General features: G+C 38.2%; 3 protein-coding genes across 4 annotated transcripts in view; 1 reads left to right on the top strand and 2 right to left on the bottom strand.

Annotated features, from left to right (window-relative positions):
- LOC114251946 (intermembrane lipid transfer protein VPS13A) overlaps positions 1 to 22,267 on the top strand; it is a 66,815-nt gene extending 44,548 nt beyond the window's left edge. The window contains exons 40-55 of one of the 2 annotated variants that reach the window (XM_089737563.1): positions 396 to 535; positions 1,484 to 1,732; positions 4,009 to 4,175; positions 4,575 to 4,805; positions 6,088 to 6,360; positions 8,965 to 9,096; positions 9,245 to 9,387; positions 9,695 to 10,918; positions 11,787 to 11,991; positions 12,492 to 12,642; positions 13,561 to 13,671; positions 14,446 to 14,469; positions 15,876 to 16,021; positions 16,758 to 16,897; positions 17,701 to 17,827; positions 18,218 to 22,267. In XM_089737563.1, the coding sequence (XP_089593689.1) occupies positions 396 to 535; positions 1,484 to 1,732; positions 4,009 to 4,175; positions 4,575 to 4,805; positions 6,088 to 6,360; positions 8,965 to 9,096; positions 9,245 to 9,387; positions 9,695 to 10,918; positions 11,787 to 11,991; positions 12,492 to 12,642; positions 13,561 to 13,671; positions 14,446 to 14,469; positions 15,876 to 16,021; positions 16,758 to 16,897; positions 17,701 to 17,827; positions 18,218 to 18,355 (3,601 nt within the window). In that variant the 3' untranslated portion in view covers positions 18,356 to 22,267. The remainder of the gene's footprint in view (positions 1 to 395; positions 536 to 1,483; positions 1,733 to 4,008; positions 4,176 to 4,574; positions 4,806 to 6,087; positions 6,361 to 8,964; positions 9,097 to 9,244; positions 9,388 to 9,694; positions 10,919 to 11,786; positions 11,992 to 12,491; positions 12,643 to 13,560; positions 13,672 to 14,445; positions 14,470 to 15,875; positions 16,022 to 16,757; positions 16,898 to 17,700; positions 17,828 to 18,217) is intronic. The other variant, XM_089737564.1, reaches the window with a different exon arrangement.
- LOC149500210 (uncharacterized) lies at positions 6,774 to 8,894 on the bottom strand. The gene is made up of 2 exons (XM_089737565.1): positions 7,663 to 8,894; positions 6,774 to 7,331 (listed from the first exon to the last, which is right to left on the bottom strand). Exons 1-2 carry the CDS (start codon positions 8,635 to 8,637, stop codon positions 7,083 to 7,085), a joined length of 1,224 nt encoding a protein of 407 aa, XP_089593691.1. The 5' UTR covers positions 8,638 to 8,894; the 3' UTR covers positions 6,774 to 7,082.
- Positions 22,268 to 23,211: 944 nt separating the features above from the next.
- LOC114251630 (coiled-coil domain-containing protein 130 homolog) lies at positions 23,212 to 27,770 on the bottom strand. Its single transcript, XM_089737830.1, has 4 exons — positions 27,581 to 27,770; positions 25,596 to 25,914; positions 24,740 to 25,000; positions 23,212 to 23,904 (listed from the first exon to the last, which is right to left on the bottom strand). The coding sequence occupies exons 2-4, from the start codon at positions 25,905 to 25,907 to the stop codon at positions 23,236 to 23,238; spliced, it is 1,242 nt and encodes a 413-aa protein (XP_089593956.1). The 5' UTR covers positions 25,908 to 25,914; positions 27,581 to 27,770; the 3' UTR covers positions 23,212 to 23,235.
- Between the last annotated feature and the right edge of the window lie 219 nt (positions 27,771 to 27,989).

Below are 27,989 nucleotides of genomic sequence, written 5' to 3'. Positions count from 1 at the left end.
ATTTCTTATAATTATATATTATAAATTTCTTAAGCCATTGAGGACTATCGGTATTGTTAAGAGAGTCAAATATATCTGTATAATAAATATCTTGAACGGAACTCTATCTTAGTTACGCGATGTAATAATATTCAATTAAATAAGTAAAAATAACGGTAATTTTTGGGTTTGTTTGTTTGTTATTGGTTCATCCATTTGTTCGCGCGTCTTCTTCTCAACTTAGTTTAAGCTTTGTACCATCATTCATTGTTCTCAACTCATGAGGTTAGCGCGCGAATTATTTGGACATATGAGCGTGTTTCTTTTATTAGTCGTAGCGAAGAGTGCGGCCACTGTCATTGTTATTATGCCTATCCGTTAGCGTGGTATTAACATGAGAAACCATTCCTATGAAGGCGATACCAGACAGCCACTCAAGGTATATGGTGGATGGAACTGGCCAACGATCTTGGCACGCCGCGGGATATGGTGTGCCCTGCCATAGATGAAAACAAAGATGACATGATATTTGCCATGCGGATCCTCACTGTTGAAGGTAGGAACATCCACGGAGTCTTTTTAGTTACATTTTTTTAACTTTTGATTCACATTGTACTGTTAAAACGGAGACCTCACAACTCATATCTCGAGGCGGCATTTACGTTGTAGATGTCTACGGGCTCCGGTAACCACTTTTAACATCAGGTGGGCTGTGAGATCGTCCACCCACCTAAGCTATAAATATATAGTATGAAAATATTTAGTGCAGTGAATCAAAGTATTAGGTTATGCGCTTGAAGATTTGAGTGAATATGTAGTTGAACAAATTCAACAGTGTTGCTCCGCAACGCCCGTAGTTTATGGCGGTTATGAAAACTGATAACATGCGACCATAAAATAGCTACCACCAAAAATATAAAAATTGAATTTTGTGAAGTTCATCTGGTCACATACACACTGTAAAGAAGTCTAAAGCTACCTCGAAAAGGTCATACGCACTGGCCGAAAGTCCATCAAAAATAGTTCTGCAATCAACGTGGTAAAATACGCTTTCCTAATATATATTTTTTGGAACGAAGTTCCTTATGGGACGATGTGGAGGGGTACTTTAACCGGGAAAAAACGTCCGTTACGTAAGATTTTTATTAGTAATGCACACAGTGTACGACTTAACTTTGTAATAACGTACAAAAAATAACATATTTTTTTATCATTCATTGACCACGATCTCAGAGCGTTCATTTGCGCAATACTAACACTAACTCTGATGCAAACAACCGTGAATGAAGTGTACCACAATAAGTTCGTAAGTTACCGAATGACCGTGGTTTGTTGCGACACCTTTAGCTTTATTTTCTTTATACCTCGAATAGAACTTTAAATTAATATTTTTATAATAAGGAACTTCGTTCCTATCCGGTGTCCAGGACACCACACATCTTTTTTTTTATTGCTTAGATGATTGCTTGATGATGCTGATTGATCTTATTGCTTGATTTACCAGGATGCCAATCCCCGAAAATAAATCGTCTGATTCCGAACTACCTTCTCCGAGTTGTCCCGCCGCTCGCGGTGTACAACCGACTCCCGCATGCTTTGGAAGTGAGCTGTCCCGAAATAGGATGGACAGCAAGGATCGAAGCCGGCGATCGAACGCACGTATACACCATGGAGCTTAACAAGCCTCATAAGATTTCGGTGAAGCTACACTATCAAGGAACAGAATGGTGTGGCAGTTTTACTATGTCATCAGGTAAGTACATACCGATTACAGAATATAATATATAATAAAATACATAAAATATAACAGATTAACTGGGGAATGTAATGTTTGTTTCTGGGATTTTTTTTTTTTTTTTTTTTTGTGATTGAAAGTTTACTGGTGGCCCGAAGGCCTTTCCAGTTTCACCAGGACAGGTGGGCGAGCAAATGCTCAGCCAAGAGGGGTGGGATTTGCTAACAACTGCCCGAGCGCCTCCGGAGGAGACCTAACAACTCAAGAGCAATTGTTTCGCGAATGAATCTACTACCGGATCGGAATCGCGACCCGCTGAGAAGATCCGGCGAGAAACTCAGCGGGCTGATGCATGGGTTAGGTTGCACGTCGACCTCTTTGTCGAGTTCGACGAGTACGGTTACCGGGGTCCCTAAGCCTGCCCCTAGTATTAGAGCTGAAGGCATCTAATGCAAAGGTTATTGGATCTGATGGATCCGTAAGGACGTGTTTAGGGCGTCGACGGTGACTGGCTCCTGCATGATCAGGATTCGGGGAGTAGTCAGCGGCGGCAACGATAAGGCGATTATCATGACGCATAGCCTTATCGAAGTATCGTTCCGACGCTGACTTCATGTATTTCCGAATTGATTCGAGGCCCAGGTCGTCGTGTAGGTCAACGTTCCTCACGAACCACGGAGCCCCGACAGCTAACCTGCAAAAGCGGGATTGTAGGGATTGGAGGGTGTCTATGTGTGTGCGGGCCGCGTGAGCGAACACTACACTCGCGTAAGTCATGACGGGCCTTATGCAAGTTTTGTAAAGTGTCACCTTGTTCCGAAGGGACATTTTACTCCGCTTACAGATCATGGGGTAGAGTCTACCGAGAATAAACGCGGCACGGTCACGGACTGATTTTATATGCGGGCGGAATGTCATCGATGCATCCAGGGTAACGCCCAGGTACTTGACCTTCCTGGCCCAGGGTATGGGTTGTCTAAAGAGAGTAATCGGGGGTGTGAGATTCCTCCTCCTAATCCGGGAGGAAATCCGTGTGGAGCTTCCCCTCTGAAATAGCACCGCAGTACTTTTCGCTGGGTTGATGTCTATGCGCCATTTTCGGAACCACTGTCCTAGGGCTAGGGCTGCGCTCTGAAGCTTCTTCGCGATTAGGGACTTATTTCTACTAGAATAGTAAACAGTCGTGTCGTCGGCGAATAAAGCTAAATGGGTCGGCGGCGACCGGGGAATATCGTTGACGAATAAGCTAAATAGGAGGGGTGAGAGGACAGAGCCTTGCGGGACTCCAGCTGTGAGAGGTCGTGGGGAGGAGCGGGTTCCCTCGACTCGAAATCGAAAAGAGCGGTTCGACAAGAAGTCCCGTATGATGAGCACGAGACTATCCGGCACGCCCATGTTGAATAGTTTGAAAATCAAATTCTGGGAATTAAGGTATTGATGGGGATATCGATGACGACTATAGCAATTCTAGCCATAAAAAATTTAAATATTTTACATAAATCTGTTAGTGTTTTTTTAAAGTATGATATACAGTATACTTTTTGGTTTGATGTCTACGTGTGTTTTATTGTTGTTGGCATCAATATAACTATATTTAAAAAAATATAATCACTATTATCAGTCTATACCTACTTGTCCGCTTGTGCGCTACACATAAGATTTTTTTTTTATTGCTTAGTTGTGTAGACGAGCTCACAGCCCACCTGGTGTTAAGTGGTTACTGGAGCCCACAGACATCTACAACGTAAATGCGCCACACACCTTGAGATATAGTTCTAAGGTCTCAGTATAGTCACAACGGCTGCCCCACCCTTCAAACCGAAACGCATTACTGCTTCACGGCAGAAAATAGATGGGGCGGTGGTACCTACCCGTGCGGACTCACAAGAGGTCCTACCACCAGTAATAAGACTCTTCTAATTAGCAGCAGTGAGACTGGGTTTTGGATCTCCTCGTCCGATACAGAGGTCATGATGTAGGGGCACTAATCCCACTCCATACAATTTTGATTTAACTTTTATACGATCGAGAAGTTAAAAAATTCGCACTAAGCACACTGGTCTGGCTACGTTACACAGTATGTTTCCCGGATTCGTTATATCCGCTCAAGACCATGTCCGTTGAAGCGATCATGGATTCTATGACATATTTAACCAACTCACAGAGAGCTTGTTGATTCTATAAGCTGTATCGATACCTTAGTGTGTTATGGAATTACATCATTCGGAGACACCCTAAGCATAACTTGTTCCGTAGCTCACTGAACGAACTTGAGCTTTTCGTATTTCTTGTAGAGTTAACAGAGAAGAACATATCTCTGTGTAACGACACGGGAGAGGGGGAGGGGTGCAGGGCACGGGACGCGGTGCGCGCGGGGGTGCGGCGCGGGGAGTGCTGGGAGCTATTCCTGCACGCTCAGCACTGGCTCATCAATAAGACAGGACTGCCTTTACAGATGAAGGTACTTGACGTTTCATTGTGTAAATTGTGACAATTGTATTATATGTACATGACATTATTTATTCATAGCATGACATAATTTAATATAGACAGCGGCTACTGGAAACCATCCAGCTTGTTTACGTCTGTAGCAATCATAATGATTACCGTTATCAATGGTAGAAAAGTTTTTATATCAAAACAACTGAAACTTCAATCTTATACCTACAGGTGGGTAAAAGATTTTCAAGCTATTGTCTGTATAGACACTAATAACCCTACAATTCACAACAAATCACGGACTCTGTATCTAACCGATCATACAGTCATAATATACACCCCCGTCAAAGCTCCCGAGTAACATTTGTCATACATTTGGCCAAGCAGAGCAGTAACATTTGTCGTACATTTGGTCAAGCAGAGCAGTAACTCGGACAGCGTGTATGAGCTGACGGAGGAGCCCCTGCTGTGGTCGGACGGGGTGGGCGTCCGGAGTCGGGTGGGGGGCAGGCCAGGGGGCAGGGGTGCCCGGATCCGAGTGCGCGCACACCTGTCGGCGTGGTCCCGGCCCTGCAGGCTCGCCGCCGGGGTACCAGGCTTGGTCGTATGCCCTCATACAGAACGAAGGACTAACTACAGGATTCTAATGAATGTAAGAGTTTTGTTTTGTTTTTGAAGAAGATATTACAAGCTCTAGGACATAATCCATATTTATATGTGTATATGTGTATATATATATATATGTACCTTGTATTTGTTTGTATATGTATTTAATATCATTATCAATTTGGTTATTTTCGCATTAAGTAATGCACCTACCACAGGATTATGTACACCACACTTTGTTGACTGGTAGAGAATGCCTTAGGCATTAAGTCCGCCTTGTGCATGAAGCTGAATAAATAAATAATAAAAATAATTCAGTCTTATATTTTGTTTTAATTGACATCCATATCGTAATTTTCTCAAGTAGCGAATGATTAAGATAGATGAAGATTTTTTTTTCTTTTTATTATGCAGAGAAAATGCTCTAATACTTAGTCAACAAGTACGAACTAGTTACTCATTTTAATATAGCCTAGCAGGTTGGGATACGAGGGCTGCACTAAAAGTATCGGGAATGGAATATTTCCACTGTTCCTGCCATATTAAAATCTTTTTTTTGCCATTTTGGAGACCCCAACTTCCGAATGGAATGGTTGCTTCAATGATTGGTTCCATCGTATGGAAAAATGTGTCAAATTTCGCGGAGAATACTTCGAAAAGCAATAAATACATTTTTAAATAGTAATGTTGTGTCACTTCGTTAATTCCCGAAATTTTCAGTGCCGCCTATGTATCTATGTTCCAGTTAGTTCTTAACAAGGAATTTTAGTTTGTCAGCTCATCGACGTTAATAGAGAAAGAATCTTAATAGTTTTCATGATATTGATTCAAACGAAGCGACAGTTCTCACGTTGCGTTCTCATTAGTGCATTTTAGCTACAATCTATGAAATTACATGAAAATTAGACACTGGATTAACAAAAATCGCTATTTCGAACTCATGTTTCGAGATGAAAAGCGGTATTCATTTTGTCGTGTCTGTCTGTCAGCTCCTAGACTCCACATCTATTCTACAAATATATATATTGGATATTAGCTGACCCGGCACACTTCGTAGTGCTTCAATCGATAAATGAAAGACCTAAGCTTTTGTATAAAATTAACTTAAAACAAACAAAAGTTATCGGTCCTACGCAGACATATCAAAGGAAAAACAAAATTGTTATTTTTATTAAATTCCGAGCATTTTCATATTTATGTATCTTTTAAAGCTTCTCTGGACTTCCACAAATAATTCAAGACCAAAAAAGCGAGACTAACGAACAGCAATTCATTTTTATATATAGAGATTAACAATATTGTAATACTCCGATTCGCGTCCCATTTAGGTAACCTTATCAGAGTTGTGTCCGCAATTGACGAAGATAGTGACTCTCCTACCGTATTTCCTGGTTTTCAACGACACGAAGAGGCATCTCCGGTTCATGGAGGAGAACGAGGCCGCAGATCTCTGGTTCGACCTCGCCCCCCAACAGTGTACGCCTTTTTGGCCCCAAACGGACTCAATGTCGATGCACTGCAAGTACAGAGATTCGAATGTTGTCTCACAGCACTTCCCAATCACGAAGAATCATATGACAGTACTAAGGATGGATAAAGGGGTGAGTAATAACGTATATTTGAAAACATGATCGTGTGGTTTCTTGTCTCTAACATCAGTAGGCAGCAGCTTAGCTCTGTCCAGGCATTGCTAAGGTCCATTAGTGATGTAACCACTTACCATTAGGGGGCTCGTCTGCCTACAAAGACGATAAAAAAAAGAATTTTCGAAATAGCTGATTACTCTTTTCGACCCCGAAACTGTTACAAAGCTAAAGCTAAGCTGTTATTGTAAAATTGTTTTTTTTTTTTGTCTACATAGGAAATAGTAATCGACATATTTTCCGATATTAATACTAGAAATGGATAATAAGTTGGTATTGGATATTAGCAGCACGATGTAACCGATCTTCTTCTTTATGCATACTATCATCTCCCATTAGGTCCTTTGATCCTAATTAAATAAACACGAGAATAAGATTAGTAGAAGCAAAAAATTTATTCATGTCTCTCATTCTTGGTAGCTTCAGACAATATACGCGTACCTACCTTAGTTTATTGACAAGATACCACAATAATGAAAATCTTTACTAATTTATTTCGACAATAAGATTAGTTTTATTTAATACTAATTTACAATCTTCACCTTAAAACGAATGTTATCATATAATAATGAAAATCTTTACTTACTAAGTTATTTCGACAATAAGTTAAGTTTTATTTAATACAAATTTACATATAATGTTCAACTTAAAACGAATGTTATCTAATCTATCTTTGGGTATTAAGGGTAGCCAAAACTTCCCTTAGGTCGGGTGGGTTTCTCTATGGATAATGTACCATCATCATGCAAAGTATAGGCGGCACCTCTTGACTTGTGCGACCAAATTTTGATGGCCTTTAAATGAGCATCACTTTGCTCTTTACCGGCCGAAACTGGTGGTGCTGGTTCAACTGGTGGACCTTTAATTGATGTTGATGACGAGAGCAACGATCCTGATGAGAAGGCGCCGTGTTTTGATGATGTCGTCACCTGAAATGGGATAGTTTTTTTATTGCCTTTGTAGGCAGACAAGCATACGGCCCACCTAATGGTAAGTGGTCACCGTCGCTGATGGACGTCAGCAATGCCAGGGGCAGAGCCAAGCCGCTGCCTACCAAAAGTTTTGTTTCAAAAGTGTTAGATTCTGCTTTCCATCATGGGAACGACGAACGTAGAGGAAATAGTTTGTTCTATTGAAACCCTTATTATATATACTTTATATGTTTATTCTTTACTTCCCTTTTAGGTTGATAAATTATTGTTTTTATAAATAGGCAAAAAATTAAGTCGACCTTGAATTTTAAAAATATACAACACTTACCGTATAGTGTGGTACGTGGTATGAACTAACTGAATCTAACTTAGAATTGTAGTTCATTAACGGTAGGTCACCGAAGCTTTCAACTTTATACGACTCAGATGGAACTACTTTAGGTACATTATTCGTAAAAGAACCATAAAAGTCTTGTTCTTCTCTTAGATTAAGAGGTTTTGGCATAAAACCCGCCTCTGAAAAACTATTTTCGGTATTCGTATCGGAATCTGCTAACTCTGTCTCTAATGCATCATCAAAATTGATTTGCTTGTTGACTATTCTTTGTTCACTTTCCGAAGGATTCATTTTGTACATATCTGTGTAATGTTTCTGTGGTATTGATTCTGTAACGTAGTTTATGCTTTCGGTATATTTGTATGGTGTTTGCTCTTGGTGTCGACTGTTTGATGCACTGCTTTGATCAATATATTGTACATTGGCTTTGAATAAATGGTTTGCTTCTTCTTTTGCTTCTTCGTTGTCATAATTTTTACTAAATACCTCATTATTATTAGTTTCAGCTTTGTAAAGACTTAAGTTAGCTTTCTTTATGTAATTGTTATTTTCCTTGTCAAATTTATAGAGAGGTTGATTTTTTTGCCTTTGACCGTTAGCAAAGTCCAGAATTTTATCCAGATCTTGTTTAGTTAAATACTTCATTAGATTATTTATCTCTTCATCTGCTAAACCTTCGTTTGGATGACTACTAACCTTGTACGGTCTGGAGCCTGGAGGGCCTGGGTACGGTGAATCGTCTTCAACCATGTAGTTTGGTGGTGGGGTATAGGAGAACGCTCCAATGTGAGGAAAACTCACTGGCGGGCGGCTGTAGAACCTCTGGGGAGGATTTGAATAGTACTTTCCACGCTTTATTCTTCTGTTTGGTATGAAGAAACATTTCTTGCAGTAACCTCTGTCGCCAGATGTTACGACAATGAAAACGCAAAGCACGATTGCAGCCAGAACCAATTTCGGCAGCATCTTTTCTCGTTTACAACGCGGAAACTGAGCGAAAGTGTCACATTACAGGCCTTATAATAGTTGAGTGGAAAGTTGGCGTTAATTGAATTAGTACCTACCTGTCGGGCGTGCTTGAGAGTAGTGTTTGTGATATAATGTATTAAGTAATGCGATACTTTCAGTACTAGGATGCCGTTAAAGATTTTATTTTGAAATGTAAAAAGTCAATATGTGTATTTAGGGTTCACGTAAAAAAAAATAACGTAGCCTAACTGATATTAAAAGCTTATAGACCTGTTTTGATATTTATTTACGTATTCATTTAGTTGTTCAAATTTATAATTTCAGTCAGCGATATCGGTGGAAGTGACCGGTGGCACGGACAAACCCTTTACGATCACATTTGGACCCTACGCTGCTGGTGATGCGCCAATCAGAATCGATAATCTATGCGATGATTTGTTCCTCAAGCTACATCAGGTTAGTTAGAAATCGATTAAAATAAAAACATGTATTTTTGTAAGACAAACCAGCGTTGCTTCGTTAAGAAACGATCTTACCTTTTCGGTCGCAAAGTAATTGATAGCATACATTTGAATTTAAGATAACACGTATTTACTTTTAACAGATGGATTCCGGTCAAGTGGCCCTGTTAAGCCCATATCAATCGATGTTGTATACGTGGGATGATCCTTCTAAGGACAGAAAACTGTTATGGAACATCTACAATAATAAGGGAAAAGGATTTATTGCGCAATTCGAACAGGATGGGTGAGTGGGAGATCCCAAAATGGCTTATCTTCTCTTTTATTATTTTCTTTTATATTACAGAGCACTGAAATTTTGTTGATTGTAGGAGTGGTTTTCATTAAAGTTCTTTGAAGTAATTTAGTTTATTATTTTTTATTGATGATCTGTAATCCAAGAATCCAAAAAATCCAAGAATTCAAACAAGTAATCCAAGAAACATAGCCTAGTTATTATATACCATCAGTCAATCAATCAATTATCTTCAAACATTTTTAATTTTTTATTTTTCAAATACTTATTTACTACAGCTTCAGTTTTTTCAATACAGTTACGGAGAAGAAAAAGTGAGTTTCCATTCAGTGAAACACTCCACCCTGGTCGCGACAAACAGCATGACCTCCAAACTATCGTCTACTCTAAAACGACTGACACCCAAATCCCCTGAACCGTGCTCTTCAAGCAGTGACGACTCTGACAGCTCCGACCTACCTGAAGCCCTCATGAAGACCAAGAAAATGAGAAAAGATAAGGTCATTGTGTACTGGACGTCCTATATGGACGGGTATCAACGAGTGTTTGCCTTGGCCCAAGACGAGAGAATCGCCTATCAATATCGAATGAGAATTAACGCTGAAAAGAGTAATTATGAAGTTTACATGTCTCTTTCTGGCGTGAGTTTATCTGTGTGCGTTCAAAGTATTCACGGGGTCAAGGAACTGGCGTACGTGAGTATCACGGACTCCTTGCCGAGATGGGAGGTCAATGTCAGTCATAAATGGAAACAGCTGTCTCCGGACTTGACGGCTTGGATCGAAGATAAATACAGCGCGAACCAAAACAAGTGTGAATTAAAAGAATACATTCATTTAGACTTGGAGAAGATGCAAATGACGAAACCTTTCTTCGCCGAGTTGAAGCGAACGTATAACCCGGGCCTATGGTTGCAATTCCGCAAGTCTGACACGTACTCATATTTACATCTCAAATTCCAAAGGATACAGATTGATAATCAGCTGCAAGAAGCTGTGTTTCCGACTGTTCTTTGTCCGGCTCCGTTGCCTTCGGATGTTAAGTCGAATCAATCAAAACCTTGCCTAGAAATAGTAGCTCTGAAGCAATACCGGCCCTCGCTAAACCAAGACGTGTTCAAATATCTAAAGTTGCTCCTTCAGGAGTACTCCGTGAACTTGGATCGGGGTTTCGTAAATTACGTTTTCGATTTGTTAAACCATTGGAAGGTGGAAGAGAAGCCAGCTGTGAGGTTGAGAGCAGATCTGGCTTTAGTGCACATGCCGATACCTATTGTGGCTGCCAAAAGTCAGAACAATAACCAGAAGAATGTTATATTTGAGTATGTTCATCTATCGCCGGTCAGGATTGCTTTGAGTTTGTCTTCTAGAGGATATCTAGCGGAATTTACTGCTACTCCAGAACAGATGAAGTTGGGTAATAAAAAGGAGAACAGGCCTAAATTGTTCAATAGTGATTTATTAGAATATCTATTCAACTCATGGGGTTCTTCGCTCTGTGATATGAAGGATGTTGTTTTGAGGTATTACTGTCATAATTTTTTTTCTAATATGTCACTGCTTTGATAGTTGTTAATAATGGACCGTATGTTATTACGTAATTGGAGAAATTGGCATATTTTACAAAGACCTATGGACTATCAGCAATCTCTCTCTCTAAAAAAATATAATGAGACCGCAACAAATTAATGACATTTTGTGCAATGTTGAAATATTTACAAATTTCATTAAATGCTTAATAATTATTATTAGATTTTCGAGATTAAATCAGTAAATGAAATATGTATCTTAATCTTTATTGGAAACATGGAATACATTATTAGCTGGTAGACGATGATAATCAATGTGCTCGTGGGAGTATTCTGAGGAATTGTTCGAGATGATATCGGCATCTCGTTTTAACCATCGCACCGCCCGCCACCGGAGTAGAGTTCATCCATACTACCTGGAGCCACTGCGGTCATCCACAGTGCGTTTTCAGAGGTCTTTTTTGCCACGTACCATCCGGCTATGGAATGAGCTCCCCTCGACGGTATTTCCCGAGCGCTATGACATGTCCTTCTTCAAACGCGGCTTGTGGAGAGTATTAAGCGGTAGGCAGCGGCTTGGCTCTGTCCCTGGCATTGCTGAAATCCATGGGCGACGGAAACACTCAGCATTAGGTAGGCCGTATGCTCGTCTGCCTACAAGGGCAATAAAAAAAGCCTATAACAGGGGAAATAGGGCAACCATGCAGACCGTTGAGTCTCACATACCCCGCGCGCCCCTTTTGCGCGGGGACCTCGTAGGAGGTTCGGCACTCTACCCGAAAAAAAAAGAAGGGGAAATGGGGCAAGGCGTTACAGCAAACAATGTAACAGTCTCATAATTGTTAAATCTTTATCTCTCTAGGATGTCATATCTAGAAGTTCGAAACGCGCCAATATCAGGATCGGCGTTACTCTCATTGGCCCAGCGCCACTACTGGATCCAGCTGGTGCAGCAGTTCCACGTGCTGGTGCTAGGGCTTAGCGTTTTGGGCAACCCTTTCGCTCGACCACGGCTCTGTCTTGGGACCACGGATGCTGAAGCAGCGCAATATTATGAACCTTATATGGTGAGTTTTATATGTAGAAATCGGTAGAAGAGATCGGTTTTCTTGATGTTCAGTCGAAACTAGATTGCAAAGGGTAGATAAGGTTTGAACCTAGTTTACTTCTAAGTTGTGAGGCAAGCAAAAATATGTGAGGAAAACTGAGAGGCATCTGCGAATTCCTCTTTGATGAAATATTCGAATAATGGTCATCCTGACGTCCAAACGAAAATAATTGGCAAAGCAATCTGTGCTTTATCCTAATGAATTAAGGGATGAGTCTTTTGTGCTCTAGGCTGTGCTGTATTTCGTTACGAAGCATATGATTACTTCGTGGCAGATAGAGAAGTAATGTCTTATGGTGACCGGTCGGAGTCATGCTGTGATGTGTAATAGTTTCAGTAATCGGTCGGACTAGAAATCCTTCTGTGTATCAATGTCAAAGAATTCTTTATATAACTCCATATTTAATACCAAATATTGTAAATTTTATTCTCAACCATCTATTTTAATTCCTTTACCAGGGTACAGCGTTGGACAAGAAGTCTTTAATAGTTTCGAAGCACCTGGAGGAGACCGTGTCCTCGATGCTGGGACAGACGGTGAATGCGAACAACAAATCTACCATCACATTCGAAGAGCTACCGCGACAACAGACCTCCAAGAGGCGACCAGGTTAATGGGTTTATAAAATAATGTATACCAAAACCGAAAGAACCGCAATACCTTGTTGCAATTAGGTTTGGAACCTCTGGGTCTGCGGAGGGACTTCGGTTCCCTCTGTATTTTGTATCGTATGTTCCATGGGGAGTGCTCTGAGGAATTGTTCGAGATGATACCGGCATTTCGTTTTTACCATCGCACCGCCCGCCACCGGAGTAGAGTTCATCCATACTACCTGGAGCCACTGCGGTCATCCACAGTGCGTTTCCAGAGCTCTTTTTTGCCACGTACCATCCGGCTATGGAATGAGCTCCCTTCCACGGTGTTTCCCGAGCGCTATGACATGTCCTTCTTCAAACGAGGCTTATGGAGAGTATTAAGCGGTAGGCAGCGGCTTGGCTCTGCCCCTGGCATTGCTGAAGTCCATGGGCGACGGTAACCACTCACCATCAGGTGGGCCGTATGCTCGTCTGCCTAAAAGGGCAATAAAAAAATAAAATAAAATAAAAAGAGTTCGGACGATGTATGTAATGGCAATCTGTGAGCTCTAATAGTAATTATTGAAAAGACAACGGCGATTTCTGACATCATTATATGTATATAGTTAATTTTAATTTGCTACGTCTGCGGATATGTACGCGAGCTATGTTGTCACATATAATGTATTAAGACTAACTATATGCGTGAGTAATGTAATCTTTTTTTATTTTTATTTAACTGTTTAATTAATAAGTCTTCTTGACGAATTACTTAAGTAATTATTTATTTAATGTGACGAAATAGTTTAGTTAATGTATGAAATTTTAGGTCAAAATTTATTTATCCTCGTAAAGTTGTACTGTAACGATTATTTTACAGCTAAGCTAATTAGTTTGATTGGGAATAAGAGGCACTAACCTATATTATTTATAACAAAAACTGTGATTTCAGGTGATCAGTCAGTCAGTAATGACTTACCGTCGTCGGTGGTCTTAAGTGATAGAAACAACCCAGCCAGTGTTGTGTTAGCGCTCACAGCACTCGTAGCCAAACCATCGTTCGGTGAGTACTCATCAAGTCATCCACATATTAGTATTGTCACTATATTTTTGCATCCCTTTGCTTTAGATTTTTGCATGTGTTTACAAAGTCTATGGTTCATAAATATAGTAAAAAATGTTTTCTTTTTTAATAGCTAGAACCATAGATAATACACATCATATTTTTAGAAACGCATTTGTATGTATGTTGAGAAATAATCCGTATATTGAAATTTACAATTTATCTGAAGAAAAATATGAATATCTATTTTGTTTGTGACACCTAGAATGTATTACTTAGTCTGCGTGTATTGGTAACAGCAGGATTGCCTATTTCTGAATGAAGCATCGTGCGCTGAAAAAGTGATTTAAAATAAACATTTAGTCCGTATTATGCCTTCTTACCTAATTACGCACGTACGAAGTTCTTTGGCACAAATGTAATTATTAATCAGCTCAACACTCATAAATGTTATTTATTTACGGATATATAATTTAATTCATTAATGAAACTTACGTAGATATAACCTGAATTTATTTGAAATGATATACAACCTTTTCAATGAAATAAGTGATGAGTCGCATTGGCGCGTGCACCATCACACTGGCTGAAAATACACTCTCTGTTTTCCTAAACGCACCCAAAATATTTGGTAAAAGCATTTTATGTTTACGTTTCTAAGAAAGCTAATTTAAAAGTAAATTTCAATGTACGTTAGAAATATAATGTACTCAATGATAATTTTTCGGTGTGTGTTGTTTATATATGATTTTCGTTTACTGCGATCTCGGATAGATGAAGACTATGTTTTGTTACGAAGTAAGTAAGCAACAAACAAAATAATTCGGGACTGAATGCTTAGATCCCATTGCCTTAAAAATTGCATGACATTTCAATTTTGACGTAAAGTAAGTAGTTATAATAGTAAAATGATAAACGTTATTGTGCTTATCTTTAACAGCTATGTTCCTTTTTTTATTTCTTCTAATTCCTTGATTTCTAATCTGTGCCTATAATCCGTCGTATGAGACACCTTTTCGCTCTTTGCTTCTAGAGTTCTAGACTAATTCGGTTCAATTTCCTTTTGCCTTGCCTTAATTTTCTTTTTGACAATAATCAGCTTTCAATTGGATAACGACCACTGAAGTATGAAACCTAGGTTACGACGAATAGTTTCGTTAGCTTGAGTATACTATCCGATATAAATTGTAGCACAGATATAATTGTTGCGGCTTGGCTATATACCTATATATTGGCTAGTGTTCGTCAGAGAAAATTAAGGAATACTCCGTATATTCTTAAAGGTCAAGCAGATTGACTGACTGCTTGATAATTGATCGGAGTAAGGAATCATTACTTTAAAAAAGAAAAGAAAAGCTTTTTTATGTGGAACTAATGACGCGCATACTCGACATGCATTGCATGCACAACATGCACCACACCGTACACCGCGCTTGTACTGCGGTTACCTACTTAAATTACGCTTTTGCAGATAGTTTATGCGCTCGATAATTACATAAACAAACATTTATGCTTGTTCAACGAACCTTATTGTGGCTAAAATAAGTTGAACAAATGGATTTTATGAAAACGAATTTCTGTTTTGGCTTGGCCGTCCACATGACCCTCTACTCTTCTGAAGAAAATCACACTGAATAATGTTAATTCACTAATATATTATTATTGAATACTAATGGTACTAGTGTCTTTTTTTTATTGCTTAGGTGGGTGGACGAGCTCACAGCCCACCAGATGTTAAGTGGTTACTGGAGCCCATCGATGTCTACAACGTAAATGCGCCACCCACCTTGAGATATAAGTTCTAAGGTCTTAGTATAGTTACAACGGCTGCCCCACCCTTCAAACCGAAACGCATTACCGCTTCACGGCAGAAATAGGCAGGGCGGTGGTACCTACCCGTGCGGACTCACAAGAGGTCCTACCACCAGTAAAAAAAGTAACCACCAGTAGATAGGCGTAGAGCTCCCATCTAGTGCGGATGACCTCTTCTATTGATTTACCATATATTAGTGTATATGGTTAAACGAACAATAACTGACCTTGAATTGGCACACACTATCAGTCATATATACATACATAAAACCACAATTTAATTTAAATACCTAACTCAACCCAAAGCGCCGTCCAATTGAAATGTATTTGGCTTTATAATCAAGATACATTGCATCTTGATATGATATCTAAAATTTCATAATGATGTTTAGACGTGTGTCGCGAGGCGAGTCGAGCCTCCCTGACGCGTCAGGTGTGCATGGAAGGAGCCGTGCACGCGCTCAAATCTTGCGCGGAACGCAGCGGAGGCCGACTGGTTCCAAGAATGAGGATCCCGCGATACTGTTCACCGATCGAGGTACGTTTGTTAAGGAAAATAGTCCGTGACGCCCGAAACGAAACGCAATTAGCTCGACCACCGATCATTACACAGATAAACAATGCGACTCTAAAACGCTGTCAACTTATCTTGATCAGATCGGTTGTAAGAGGCAAAGTTGCACACGAAGATGCCCGCTATTTGTAATATTGTCATAGACATACGAATTCGAATTGACATTGGAGTAGGTGAGTTCACGGGCCTCTAACCTGAGGACGTTGCTAATACTAGCCCTAACAAGAATAGTAATCCGCAGAATCTACCTCCGGAAACGCGACCCACTGAAGGCCGTGGCCTAAAGGGTACCTTACAAGTGCATTTGTATTTTGCGATACACCGGTGTTCGAATCCCGCAGGCGGTTACCAATTTTTCTAATAATATACGTACTTAACAAATGTTCACGATTTACTACCACGGTTAAGGAATAAATAACATTGTGTAATAAAAATCAAACCCGCAAAATTATGATTTGCGTAATTACTGGTGGTAGGACCTCTTGTGACTCTGCACGGATAGGTACACCACCCCGCCTATTTCTGCGGTGAAGCAGTAATGCGTTTCGGTGTGATTAGCGGGGAAGCCGTTATAACTATACCTTAGAACTCAAGTCTCGAGGTGGGTGGCGGCATTTACGATAGATGTCTATGGGCTCCGGTAACCAATGCAATTAAAAAAAGTGACAGTACAATGGAAATGTATTCGTTCACGGTCCAGGGTGTTCGCCCTTACTCGTGTCACGCGTCCCTCGGGGCTCAGCTGGCCCGCACCGTGTGTCCGCACACGCACGCACACGCGTACGTCGCGCACGCACACCTCTCCGACCGCTCAAACTGTACCGTGCTGCTTACAACAGAGTAAGTCTCATGTTTTTATTATTGAACTTGCACACTGCGTGTTCGATCCAAACCCAGCCCCTTCGTGGCAGCCTGGGCCTCCGGAAACCAGCACGAGGGGCCCGTCGTTCACGTGCCGCGATCCGCGGCGCCGTATGTATTTTCTTAACAAAATATTAGCCTCTCACTCACCAGAACTGATAACTTCGTCGAATTACGTCGTATCACTTAGGATAGGAGGCTTCAGGGCGAGGATGTGGTAAGGAAAGTATGGGATGATGAAATACCGTAAAATGTGGCCGACACGCGCATCTATCTTTCCGTCCGAAAAGAAGTGACAGAACTGACAGATGTCAAGTGGCGAATGCCGTGTCGATTCGCGACCAGTGTTGCCGTGGTAAAAACTCAAAAACCCACAGATTGGTTTCGAACACTGCGTAGAAAGCAAGAAAGCGTTTTTCTGGCTGCAGCATATTAAATTGCTAATATGATTTTTCGATGCAGAAATAGAGAAATAGATATTTTCCAATACCAAAAGCAAACTTGACAAGACGGCAGTAGTAATAGTTATAAGGACCGATAGTCATAATAATAAATTATGTAGGACACAAAATCCACACATCTTGTGGCTACAAAGTAAGATTCCCTGTACAATAGGAACTAGACTGATACACGCAGATATAAAACATCCAGGAACAAGAAACGTGTAAAGATATATAATGTTAATCTTCGAACTTTTGTAAAACATGTTTCAATGTTTTAGAACTACATACTGAAAGCAGATGAGGTCACGTGAAATAACCCATCTTAATCCTCTCCTTCAGTCAACTGTATATGGTGCGTTCTGGTGGAACGAGCGGCTCCTGGCAAGTGGAGTGGACGGTGACGCTTGACCAGCTCACTGCACCACCTACCGTCGAGGGTAACAAAATTAAACTCACCGTCAAACAGGTTAGTTTTCAAACAGAACAACTTAGGTATGTACATATGCGTTTCGGTTTGAAGGGTGGGGCAGCCGTTGTAACTATACTTGAGACCTTGGAACTTATATCTCAAGGTGGGTGACGCATTTACGTCGTAGATGTCTATGGGCTCCAGTGGGCCACTTAACACCAGGTAGGCTGTGAGCTCGTCCACCCATATAAGCAATAAAAACAAAAAAAAGGTAGGTTTAATAACATTGTCAAAAACACTCAGACGATTTAAGCCGAAATAACTGATAATGAAAAATGTTAACGTAACTGGCTTTCCTGTAAAGATGCAAAAATATTGCTTAAACGAAATAGCATTTAGCCCCTCAATTTCATAACAAATCTATAGTTAATAAACGAATTCTTCCAGGACGAATTAATAAATTATTTTTCAACCGATGAGAAGATCATAGAAGTATCAGATCTTGAGCTCCTCAAGTGGCTCGCTGCGAAGATCCAATGCGCACTCATACTGGCGCTCGAAGATAAAAGGTGCATTGCCGAATAAATTATTTTTGAGGTTATGTTACACGTCACGTTATTCATGCATTTAAAGTTATTATTGTGTAACCGTATGTACTAAATGTTTATTATTGATAGCCCGCTACGGTATCAAGTATTATATGTGTTTAGTGCGAGTTTTTTAACGTTCTCGATAGTGTAAAAGTTAACTCAAATTTGTTTGCAATTGGAACAGCGCTCCTAGCGGTAAACGTTCCAACTCCATACAAATTTCAGTTAACTTTTACGGTATCGAGAACGTTAAAAAACTCGCACTAAGCACATTGTATGATGTACAGAAATACGAGTATGTACAGGGTGTAGGAGCCGTAACCGAAGTCGAAACCAGAATGAACTATATGCAAACGGAAAGTATTTATTTATTTATTAAAGCAACCATATTTAAATATTGTTAGTATATATATGTTAGTCATTGAGGGTCTTCCGATGAGACCATTGGGAGAAGCTCCGATCACAAGATATAAATAATTTGTATTTTACTGAAATTTTGTTTTTGACAAGACTGGTTTTTTCGTTACACAAATTGTAATCTAGAACATTTTTGCTAAATAATTTTGTTATATATCAATTTGTGAGTTCGCAAGAGACAAGCAGCCCACTGAGTTTCTTGCTGTATTTTAACAGTGGGTTTTGTTTCCGATCTGATGGTAGATTCTGCGAAGCACTGCTCTTGCTAGGGCCAGTGTTAGCAACGTCTCCTGGTTTGAGACCCCCGAGAGTTCACCTACACGTTAGGCTTACACTAACATAGCCTCTCAAAGCTATTAGTTAGGTAAAATAAAAAGATATTAAAAAAGTGACATGACATTTTCCCCGTGTTGCCTCTGAAACGCAGATCTACCGCGTCACTAATTGTAATTTAAAAATATTATTTAAAGTCACTTAATCCAATCTAATTTTTTAGTTCATTTCGTGTATGCAATTACCAGCACTAAGTACCATATCACTTCGCTTTCACGAACGGGTCTCATACACCCTGTTGTAATATTATACGTAACAGTATTAATCTCACTTAATCATAATTATTATTTAACTTTTACCTATAGTTAAAAATGTATTCATTGTTTATGTTCGTATGTTTGTTGAGTTTTCTTTAGCTTAGCTTTAGTATTTATCAATATCATTTACAGATTTTGATATAAATTCAAATAATAATTTTGTAGAATTTAAGATATCTACGTTTTAGGGGTTCTAATTAATTTGCTATTAGATTTTTTAATACATATTTGATGTATAATGTCATTGTTACGTGAAACGAAACATGAAACGAATGAATGAACGAATTATACACAAAACGCGAAAATAAGTTAAATAAGAGCGATCAGCAGAATGAAATTTATTTATTTATTTATTTAGTATTATTTAATTAATTAAGTTAGTTTTATGGGAAAATAATGGACATTATTTGTTAAAATCCTTAAAACGTCAAGGAAGTATCAATACAGGCGATGAATTAATTTATCGCTATTTAAAGTCAAACGTCGGACATCATAGAATGTTATCAAGTCAAGATTCTTCTTCTTCTTTCTGCCTTCTGTAGTGTTTATTAATATCCTATGAACATTTCATTAATCAATCAATATTTTAATCAACATTCAAAAAATTCAAGGAAAAATTTGAACGTTGGCATTTTCTATTTCCAAGTTGGCATATTTATTTTAGTTAGTTTTACAGGGGTAAAGTTTTCAATTATAACATCTACGACGTAAATGCGCCACCCATCTTGAGATATCAGTTCTAAGGTCACAGTATAGTTACAACGGCTGCTTCACGGTAGAAATAGGCAGGGTGGTGGTACCTACCCGCGCGGACTCACTAGAGGTTCTACCACCAGTAAAATCGATCGATTATCGTTAACATAGACAGCGAACAAAAATATTGTTCATTTTTATATTTATATAGAATGTTTAAAAATAATCCTATATTTTTTAGTTTAAGGTCGTTTTTCTTGACTTGTTTTTATGGAACTCACATACTTGAAACACGAAAATGGATAAGAGAATATTGTTTGATTATATTCTCTTTTAAAAGAATATAATTATCTTTTACGCTTACCGCAAATTCATTTAGTTTGCCAGAAGTATTAAGAGTTAACAATGAAATTATTATTACCACTTTACAAGTAGGATTTTGTTGTCTTTTTATAAACTGTGTATTTTTTATATTAAACGAATTTTTGTTTAAATAAGTTTTAAGTAGTTACGTAGGTACTAAGCTTCCTACGAAAATCTTAAGAGCTCTAGTCATTTCTATGTAGTAGATACCTATAATAAATAAATATCATTGTTTTAAATGCTCTCGTATAAATGATCTTTAAACTAAAATAAATGACAGAAAGTGAATTTATTTAAAACATAGCGTATTTAGAACTTAAAAGCTGTGAGCTTGAATAAAATGTAAACATAAGTGACGCCTGTCGAGACCTTACAGTAAATATGTTTCTCTTATTCGTGAAAAATATTTTCAAATTCTTTTCACGAATAATATTTTTATATAAAACTAGCCGTACTCGCCCGCTTCGCTGCCCATTTAATATTAACATTAATATTTATTGTCATTGTTATTGGGGAGTCCAACACTCATATAAATATTAGCCTATCCATTAAGTACATTGTATTTTCTACATGGATACCAAGTTTCAAGTCAATCGGATGCATGATGGGTTCAGTAGTTATAACGGAACATTCGTAAAAACCACTAGATTTATTTATTATTATAGGTATGTCATATTGGATTATCTGTTTCACGTTCTACAATACTTCATGTGCCTCCTGAATATTCATGCTCGCCCTACAGTAGCATTGCCAATATCAGCATGGAATGCATTATCATTCTGTATGATCACACACAAAGATATCAATCAGCCAAGATAAAGTAGGTACTTTGTAATATTGATAAAAAAAACCCGGTTCCCTATTGCCACAGTTTTTGGCACATATTGGTATTCATATCTAACTATATTAATTGAAGACGTGCTCTTTGCCGTCTTATGAAAAAGTAAAAAGTGTAAGTGGCCTATGTCATATTTTGTTTAGTGTTCAAATTAGTGTAGCACATTTCTTTTCTTTTTAAAAGCACACTGTGTCTTTAAATGATTTCAAAATCAGGGCGTATGGAAAATTCCTCAAGACCGAAGCGGTATAGGACCAAGGTATTGCCGAGAACTACACCAGCTACACTTGGACGAGTAGGTGAGCTCACAGGCTCAACCTGAGAGAATTTGCTAACACTGGCTCTAGCAAGAGCAGTGCTTCGCAGAATCTACCACCGGATTGGAATCGCGACCCACTGAGAAGATCCGGTGAGAAACTCAGTGAGCTGTGTCTATAGATTAGTTCGCTCGTCGAGCTCTTCGTCGTAATCGACGGGGACGGTGACCGGTGCTTGAGGCGTTGCGCCGTCGCGACCGGATAAGCTCTTCTTCTTTTCCTTCCTAGCGTTTTCCGGGTCTGGTACCAAGTTTCGGTTTTCAACTTAAGCTCTCCACTTTGCCCGATCTTTGGCATCCTTTTCGGTGAGGTGATTCTCCTCCACATCCGCCTTTACCACATCCAACCAGCGTTTCTTGGGCCTACCTCGGGATTTTAGACCTTGTATGTAGAGGTTGAGGCTTTTATTTCCGCCGTAGTCTGGCTGTCTGCGTCTTATTACAATGTTTTATGTTTTATCTCTCACGAAGGAAGATTTAACTGTAGTATGTAGTAAGATTTATTTGAGCTTGGTGTTTTTGATTAGCGTGTCATCTAAAACTGTGTCATTCTAAAATTATTGCACAAAAATCTTAAAAGTATTGGTGTTTAAGAAATCTAAATGTAACTGGTGTATTAATGTTTAAATATAGTATCTCATGAGTATTATGGATATTTTTTAATGGAATTAAATAATAAATTACAAAATATTTAAATTGTTTCATTTCATATTTATCAGTTTTTGATTTTTTCATTGACCTAAAGCACAGTCGAAATAGGGTGGTGGGTAAGTGTTTTTACATCAATTCACACCGAAAGTCCTTAGTAGCCACGACTCAGAACGGCGATCAGACAAGTAGTTCTGTGTTCTTAATGCGACTTTTTTAACTTCTCAATCGCGTAAAAGTTAACTAAAGTTTTGTATGGAGTTGGAGCAGCGTCCCTACACGTTAGGGACTAAGCACTGAACGATGATGTGTAGCTAATTTGTTTTCTCTCGACACAGACTCCATCGAGGCGATAGGAAAATGCTATAGTTGAATTGAATAACAAAGTGACTTCTTTGTTTTCGTTGTGTTTATAGCATATTTTGGTGTGAAAGTAATTATTTCCTTTATATTAAGTTTTTTTTATAGCTTAGATGGTTGGACGAGCTCACGGTCCACCTGGTGTTAAGTGGCAACCGGGACCCATAGACATCTACAACGTAAATACCGACACCCACCTTGAGATATGACTTCTAAGATCTCAGTATAGTTACAACGGCTACTCCACCCTTCAAACCAAAACACGTTACTGTTTCACGGCAGACATAAATGGGCTGGTGGTACCTACCTGTGCGGACTCACAAGAAGTCCTACCACCAGTAATTACGCAAATTATAATTTTGCGGGTTTGATTTTTATTACACGATGTTATTCCTTCACCGTGAAGTCAATCGTGAACAATTGTTAAGTACGTATTTCATTTAAAAAATTTGTACCCGCCTGCAGAATTCGAAAACCGTTGTATCGCTCGATACGAATGCACCGGGCGTCTTATCCTTTACTCCACGACGACGACAATTCTTGGAGCATGTCTTTTTAATACAACAGAATATAAGCAAGGACCATCATTTTATATTTAAAGCAAATAATGAAGAAAAAATGAATAATGAGTAGTAAAATACATTTATTATTCAACCATCAACGTCAGATCCATCTCCGCTGGAACTGTAATCAACCACCAAAGATATTTTGTTTAAATTCCCATCTTTTCCTTTCAAACATTCATCATTTAACTTTTCACTGGTCACTACTAATTTTGTGTGATGTTCACAGTCTCTGTTATTTATTTCTTTATCTTGTATTTTTTCTTTCTCATGATTTTGAGTATTTATTTCACGTAACTGTTCTGGCCATTCTACTGAATCATCATTTATCTTGCGTTCATCATATTCTGTATTCTTTACATTCCTCTCTGCGCATACTTCTAAAGTACTCACACTAGATTTCTCTACTTCATCTTTGTCCGCATTGTTACCTTTTTCTGTTTTGTTAAATTTCTTTTTTACAGAAATCCCCAATAAATTTCTACTTAGCATCTTGTTTTTCTTTAATTGTTCTTCTTTTTTAAGGCCTCCGAAACTAGTTATCAATCCACTTGAGCTCGGTAATGCTGGACTGTTCAGAATACTCTTCCGAACATGGATTTGTTTCTCTTCTATGCTTTTTGAAGGTTTTAGTGAGAGCAGGTTGGCTAAATTACGGTCTTCTTCGGTTTCTGGTAAAAGATCTATGTCGAGAGAAGACTTGGAGAGCAGTATACTATCATTAACTGAGGATTCCTCAAGCTCTTTCCTTCTTTTCTGAAAACAATACAAAGTGCTATTCTAGAGGCAATTTTTTTGAAGTGAGAAGAGAGCAAACTAGGTATATTTAAAGAAGTAATTTCTCAACTTCATTTTTGCTACTTATATGTATTGGTGTAACGGTCGATCTGTAAAAAAAGCCTGTTAACAAATACTTATAAGAATACTTATAAGAATATCATTTGGTTTTAGAAATTTCTTTTCAAAATAAGAAGAGTTTATGTATTGCCCACATTTTAGTAGCTGATTTTACAAATACAATCAACCTAGCCATGGTTATTTTAATTGGTTATTTAATTAAAGTTACAATTGGTAGTGTTAATCATCACTCTTGTACACTGGTAATTCTATTAGCATAGCCAAGCCTGGTTACCCTGAACTACCGTTACTGGCAAATCCTCGGCTGAAGGACTTATGGCTTGGAAACTAGAGATGAGATCATCCCAATCAGGTGGTAATCAGTAAAATGTGTTTATGTAAACATGTGCCATGTTTACAGGCACTGGAATATACTTTATTCCAGCAATGGATGGTGCAGTACTCATCCAAAATAATTATTTAAGGTTTTACTAAATAGCAGATGCAATGCATCATCAACCGCGTTTAAGTGGCAACCGCTTGGCAGGAGAAGACCTGGTCGCCTTGTACATTCTTGGCGACGCACCGTGAAGAGTAAGATGACTCCCGTGGTGACCTGGAGTGATGTCAAGGAGCAAGCGCAAGACAGGGTTAAGTGGAGACAGCTTGTGAGGGCTCCATGTACCAGCGGGGTACCCTAGGACAATAACAACACATACAATGGTTATGCTAACAAACAAATTAATTATTTTACCCTAAAATTTCTCCTCAAAGCACAGTTAGCTTCATAATCGTCCTTCCACACACCCTCATTCCTTCCTACCAATTTACCGAGCCTGGGTTTATCAGTTTTAGATAGATCCTCATCTCCCTTCTTGTGTTCTAGTCTGAACATGGCATCGTCAAAGAGCTTTTTCTGTGCTTCTTTGGTTTCCGGAACAATCTGACCGTTATCTGTGGGATCCCATCTGTTTTCTTGTCTCCGAGCTCCTGACACTATCACATAATCCAAGTTCTGGAAATAATATTTCCTTTAAGGAAAAATAAGATGTAACATTTCAATATGTATACAGTGTCCCAGAATGAATATATTGACTTAGCTGAAACATGGCTAGTATCAACAATGAAGATCATATTAAAAATAAAGTAGTCATTAGTAGTTTCAAACAAAAATGAAAATGAATTTCTACAAGAAAAGTACCGTTAAGCCATTCATTCAGTAATACATGACAGAACAAGAACGTTGAAGTGATTATTCTAATATAACACGATTTATTTGTGCTTGATATATCGATGTGGGACACCCAGTATAATTTTGAATTTGGATTATCTTTTAAAATGTAGATTTGTGCTTTAAAAGTATGACTTGAAAGTTAGATAGAGTAATATAATGACTTAACATAATATTGGAAACAAATTTTTGGCTTATAAAACGGTTTAAGTTTTTAAATTGTTACATCGTAACAAAATTCTTCATAATATTATCTCAATGCTAATGATATTTTTACCACAAGAATGTCTGGTGAAGTTTTTCTGGAAGCTTCTGGCCAGTTTCTGCTATGAAATACTCATTCAAATACAGTAAAAGCACAGATTGAAGTGATCCTTACCCCTGGATCAGTTTTGATTTCAAAGTGATTATCACACAGATGACATTTCATTCTAAACTGGTATACTGGAGTGGTGTAATACATTCCTATCTTCTTCTTCTCTGCATTGTATCTCACTCCCATGCCAATATGGTTATTGCACCCATCACACCAGATGTTGTAAGGCATTTCAAAGCGAATGATGAGAATACCCATGTGGAGCTTTCTGGCACGCTCTCTCAAAGCATGGGTGCCTTGGAACTTATTGAGTCCCCCGACTTTTGGATCATAGTCGGGGGGATAGTATAGATTCTGACCTTTGCGTTCGCCCATTGTGGATCTGAAAAAGAAATTATTAGTTTAAGTAAGGTGGGCATAATCAGTTAGTTTTTAACCTCATAAGTGGAAATTAAAATTGTTGCACAAGTTATCTACAGATCATCACACATTTCACAACTCAACAACAAAGATGCCCATCTCTTTTCGATAAAACTATAGTCGGTTTAGGGAAATTTTTGAATGTATGAAATAAATAATTAGAAATGAATTAGACAATTAGACAATGCAAATAAATTGGTAAATCAATGTTAAGCAAAAATTTATTAAACCTAATGTACATTCACGTTAAAATAACAGATTTTATCAATTCTCTTAAATTTTTTTTGCAGTGATGATTAGACGAACTCATGGCCTACCTGGTGTTAAGTTGTTACCCACAGACATCAACAACATAAATTCCACCTTGAGACATGAGTTCTAAGTTTCAGTTTTTACAGTACAACAGCTGCCTCACCGTTCCAACTGAAATGCATTATGCTTCACGGCATAAATAGGGAGTGTGGTAGTACCTATTCGTGCAAGGTCACATGATACTCTACCACCACTACCACTAATAAAAATTCTTCTGAAGATACCATTTTTTACATAAAAGGCTTATGCACTTAGCCCAATACTTGTTGATGAATGAATTTCAGGATGGAATGATATCCTGCAGTAATACTACAAATTCACAGAATTGATGTTATGAGAAAAATTCTTTTGACCGAATTAATTAAAGCCCTAAAGACCAAATATGAATCAGAAAACAGATCAGATTGTAGCATCTGTGTGTTAGAGTACCTATTTAGCCCTGAAGGTTATTACACTTGGCTGAATTCAGTAGCAAGGATGGTTTCTGACTGACTGAATCATTTAGAAGCCTAATTAGAAACACATTTAGGAAGGTGTAATCGCATTTAGTTACTGAATGGCTTCAGTCGGCCCATAGCTCTCCGTGCGTGAGGACGTTTTAGTTTGTTTTTCGCTTCCGAAAAAAAGTATTAATTTCGGTCGCCTTTACTTAATGAGCCAAACATTTATATATACCCGACATGTTTCAGGGATAGTTTTTGTCATCAGGGGTTGGGATATTGAAGAACTAAATTTTAAATCTTGATATGAATTTCCTGTTGCAAGAAATCTTAATGTTACAACCAATCTTTCTTTTGGACTTATACTATCGTAGAATTAGATATGTAATAGTTATATAATAGATATATAGTAGACTATTGTAGGATAGTATCCTGCTTTTGAATAAACTGTGTCACAAGGTTTAATATTAGGTCAAACGAGATCGAATCCATTTATAGATAATTTCTGAAGTCTGCTGGTTCTAAATCACTCATAATGTTCATATTTGCTAACATTCCGCACAGCAATAAATATTTCTTCACCGATATTCTTGTCTTTATTTTTTTTTATTTTGAGAAAATGAAACATAACAAAAAACAAAAAAAAAGTTGTTTAACAATACTGGGGCCATCCTCTTACGCACACGACACGTCTTACTTCGTCGCGTTTAAACTGACAATTGATTCAGTAACTGAATTTAGAACAGTGTAATCAGAAGCTTCTAAATTTGCTTCTGAATTCAGACGACTAAATTCAGCCAAACGTAATAAGCCTTTTATGGGTACCTATCTACCATCTACAACCATAACAAAAATGAACAAATGTTAAATACTTACTAGTTACTGTTGCGTCGTTTATTGATGTATCTAACACAGTATTCTGTTAAAGGTCAACAAAATTGACACGCATTCATGGGTTGCTCAATTTTTATTCAGAAATTACTTGGATTAAATAAGTAAGTAATAACATTATATTAGTAAATTATTAATAATGATCGGTTTGACAATTGACAAATCTCAAAACAACTTCAGTGATGTCAAATCAAAATGTCAAACTTGATAAGACATCTAAGTTACATGTTTAAAAACACACAAGGTATTTAGACAATTGTTCAGTTGTTATATTATAATTTTTTCTATATGCACCTGTTTTGCATTGCAATCCAGATTGTTATATTAAATGTTTAAATTTATCATTTCTATGGTTGTAATTAATTTTTTTTTGCAAAAATAAAGGAAAAAAACG

This window comes from Bombyx mandarina, chromosome 23, assembly GCF_030267445.1.
Source record: "Bombyx mandarina strain Sakado chromosome 23, ASM3026744v2".
In the NCBI taxonomy this organism is placed as follows: Eukaryota; Metazoa; Arthropoda; class Insecta; order Lepidoptera; family Bombycidae; genus Bombyx; species Bombyx mandarina.
Note: the sequence above shows the minus strand (reverse complement) of the source record. Positions and strands in the feature narration are given on the sequence as shown.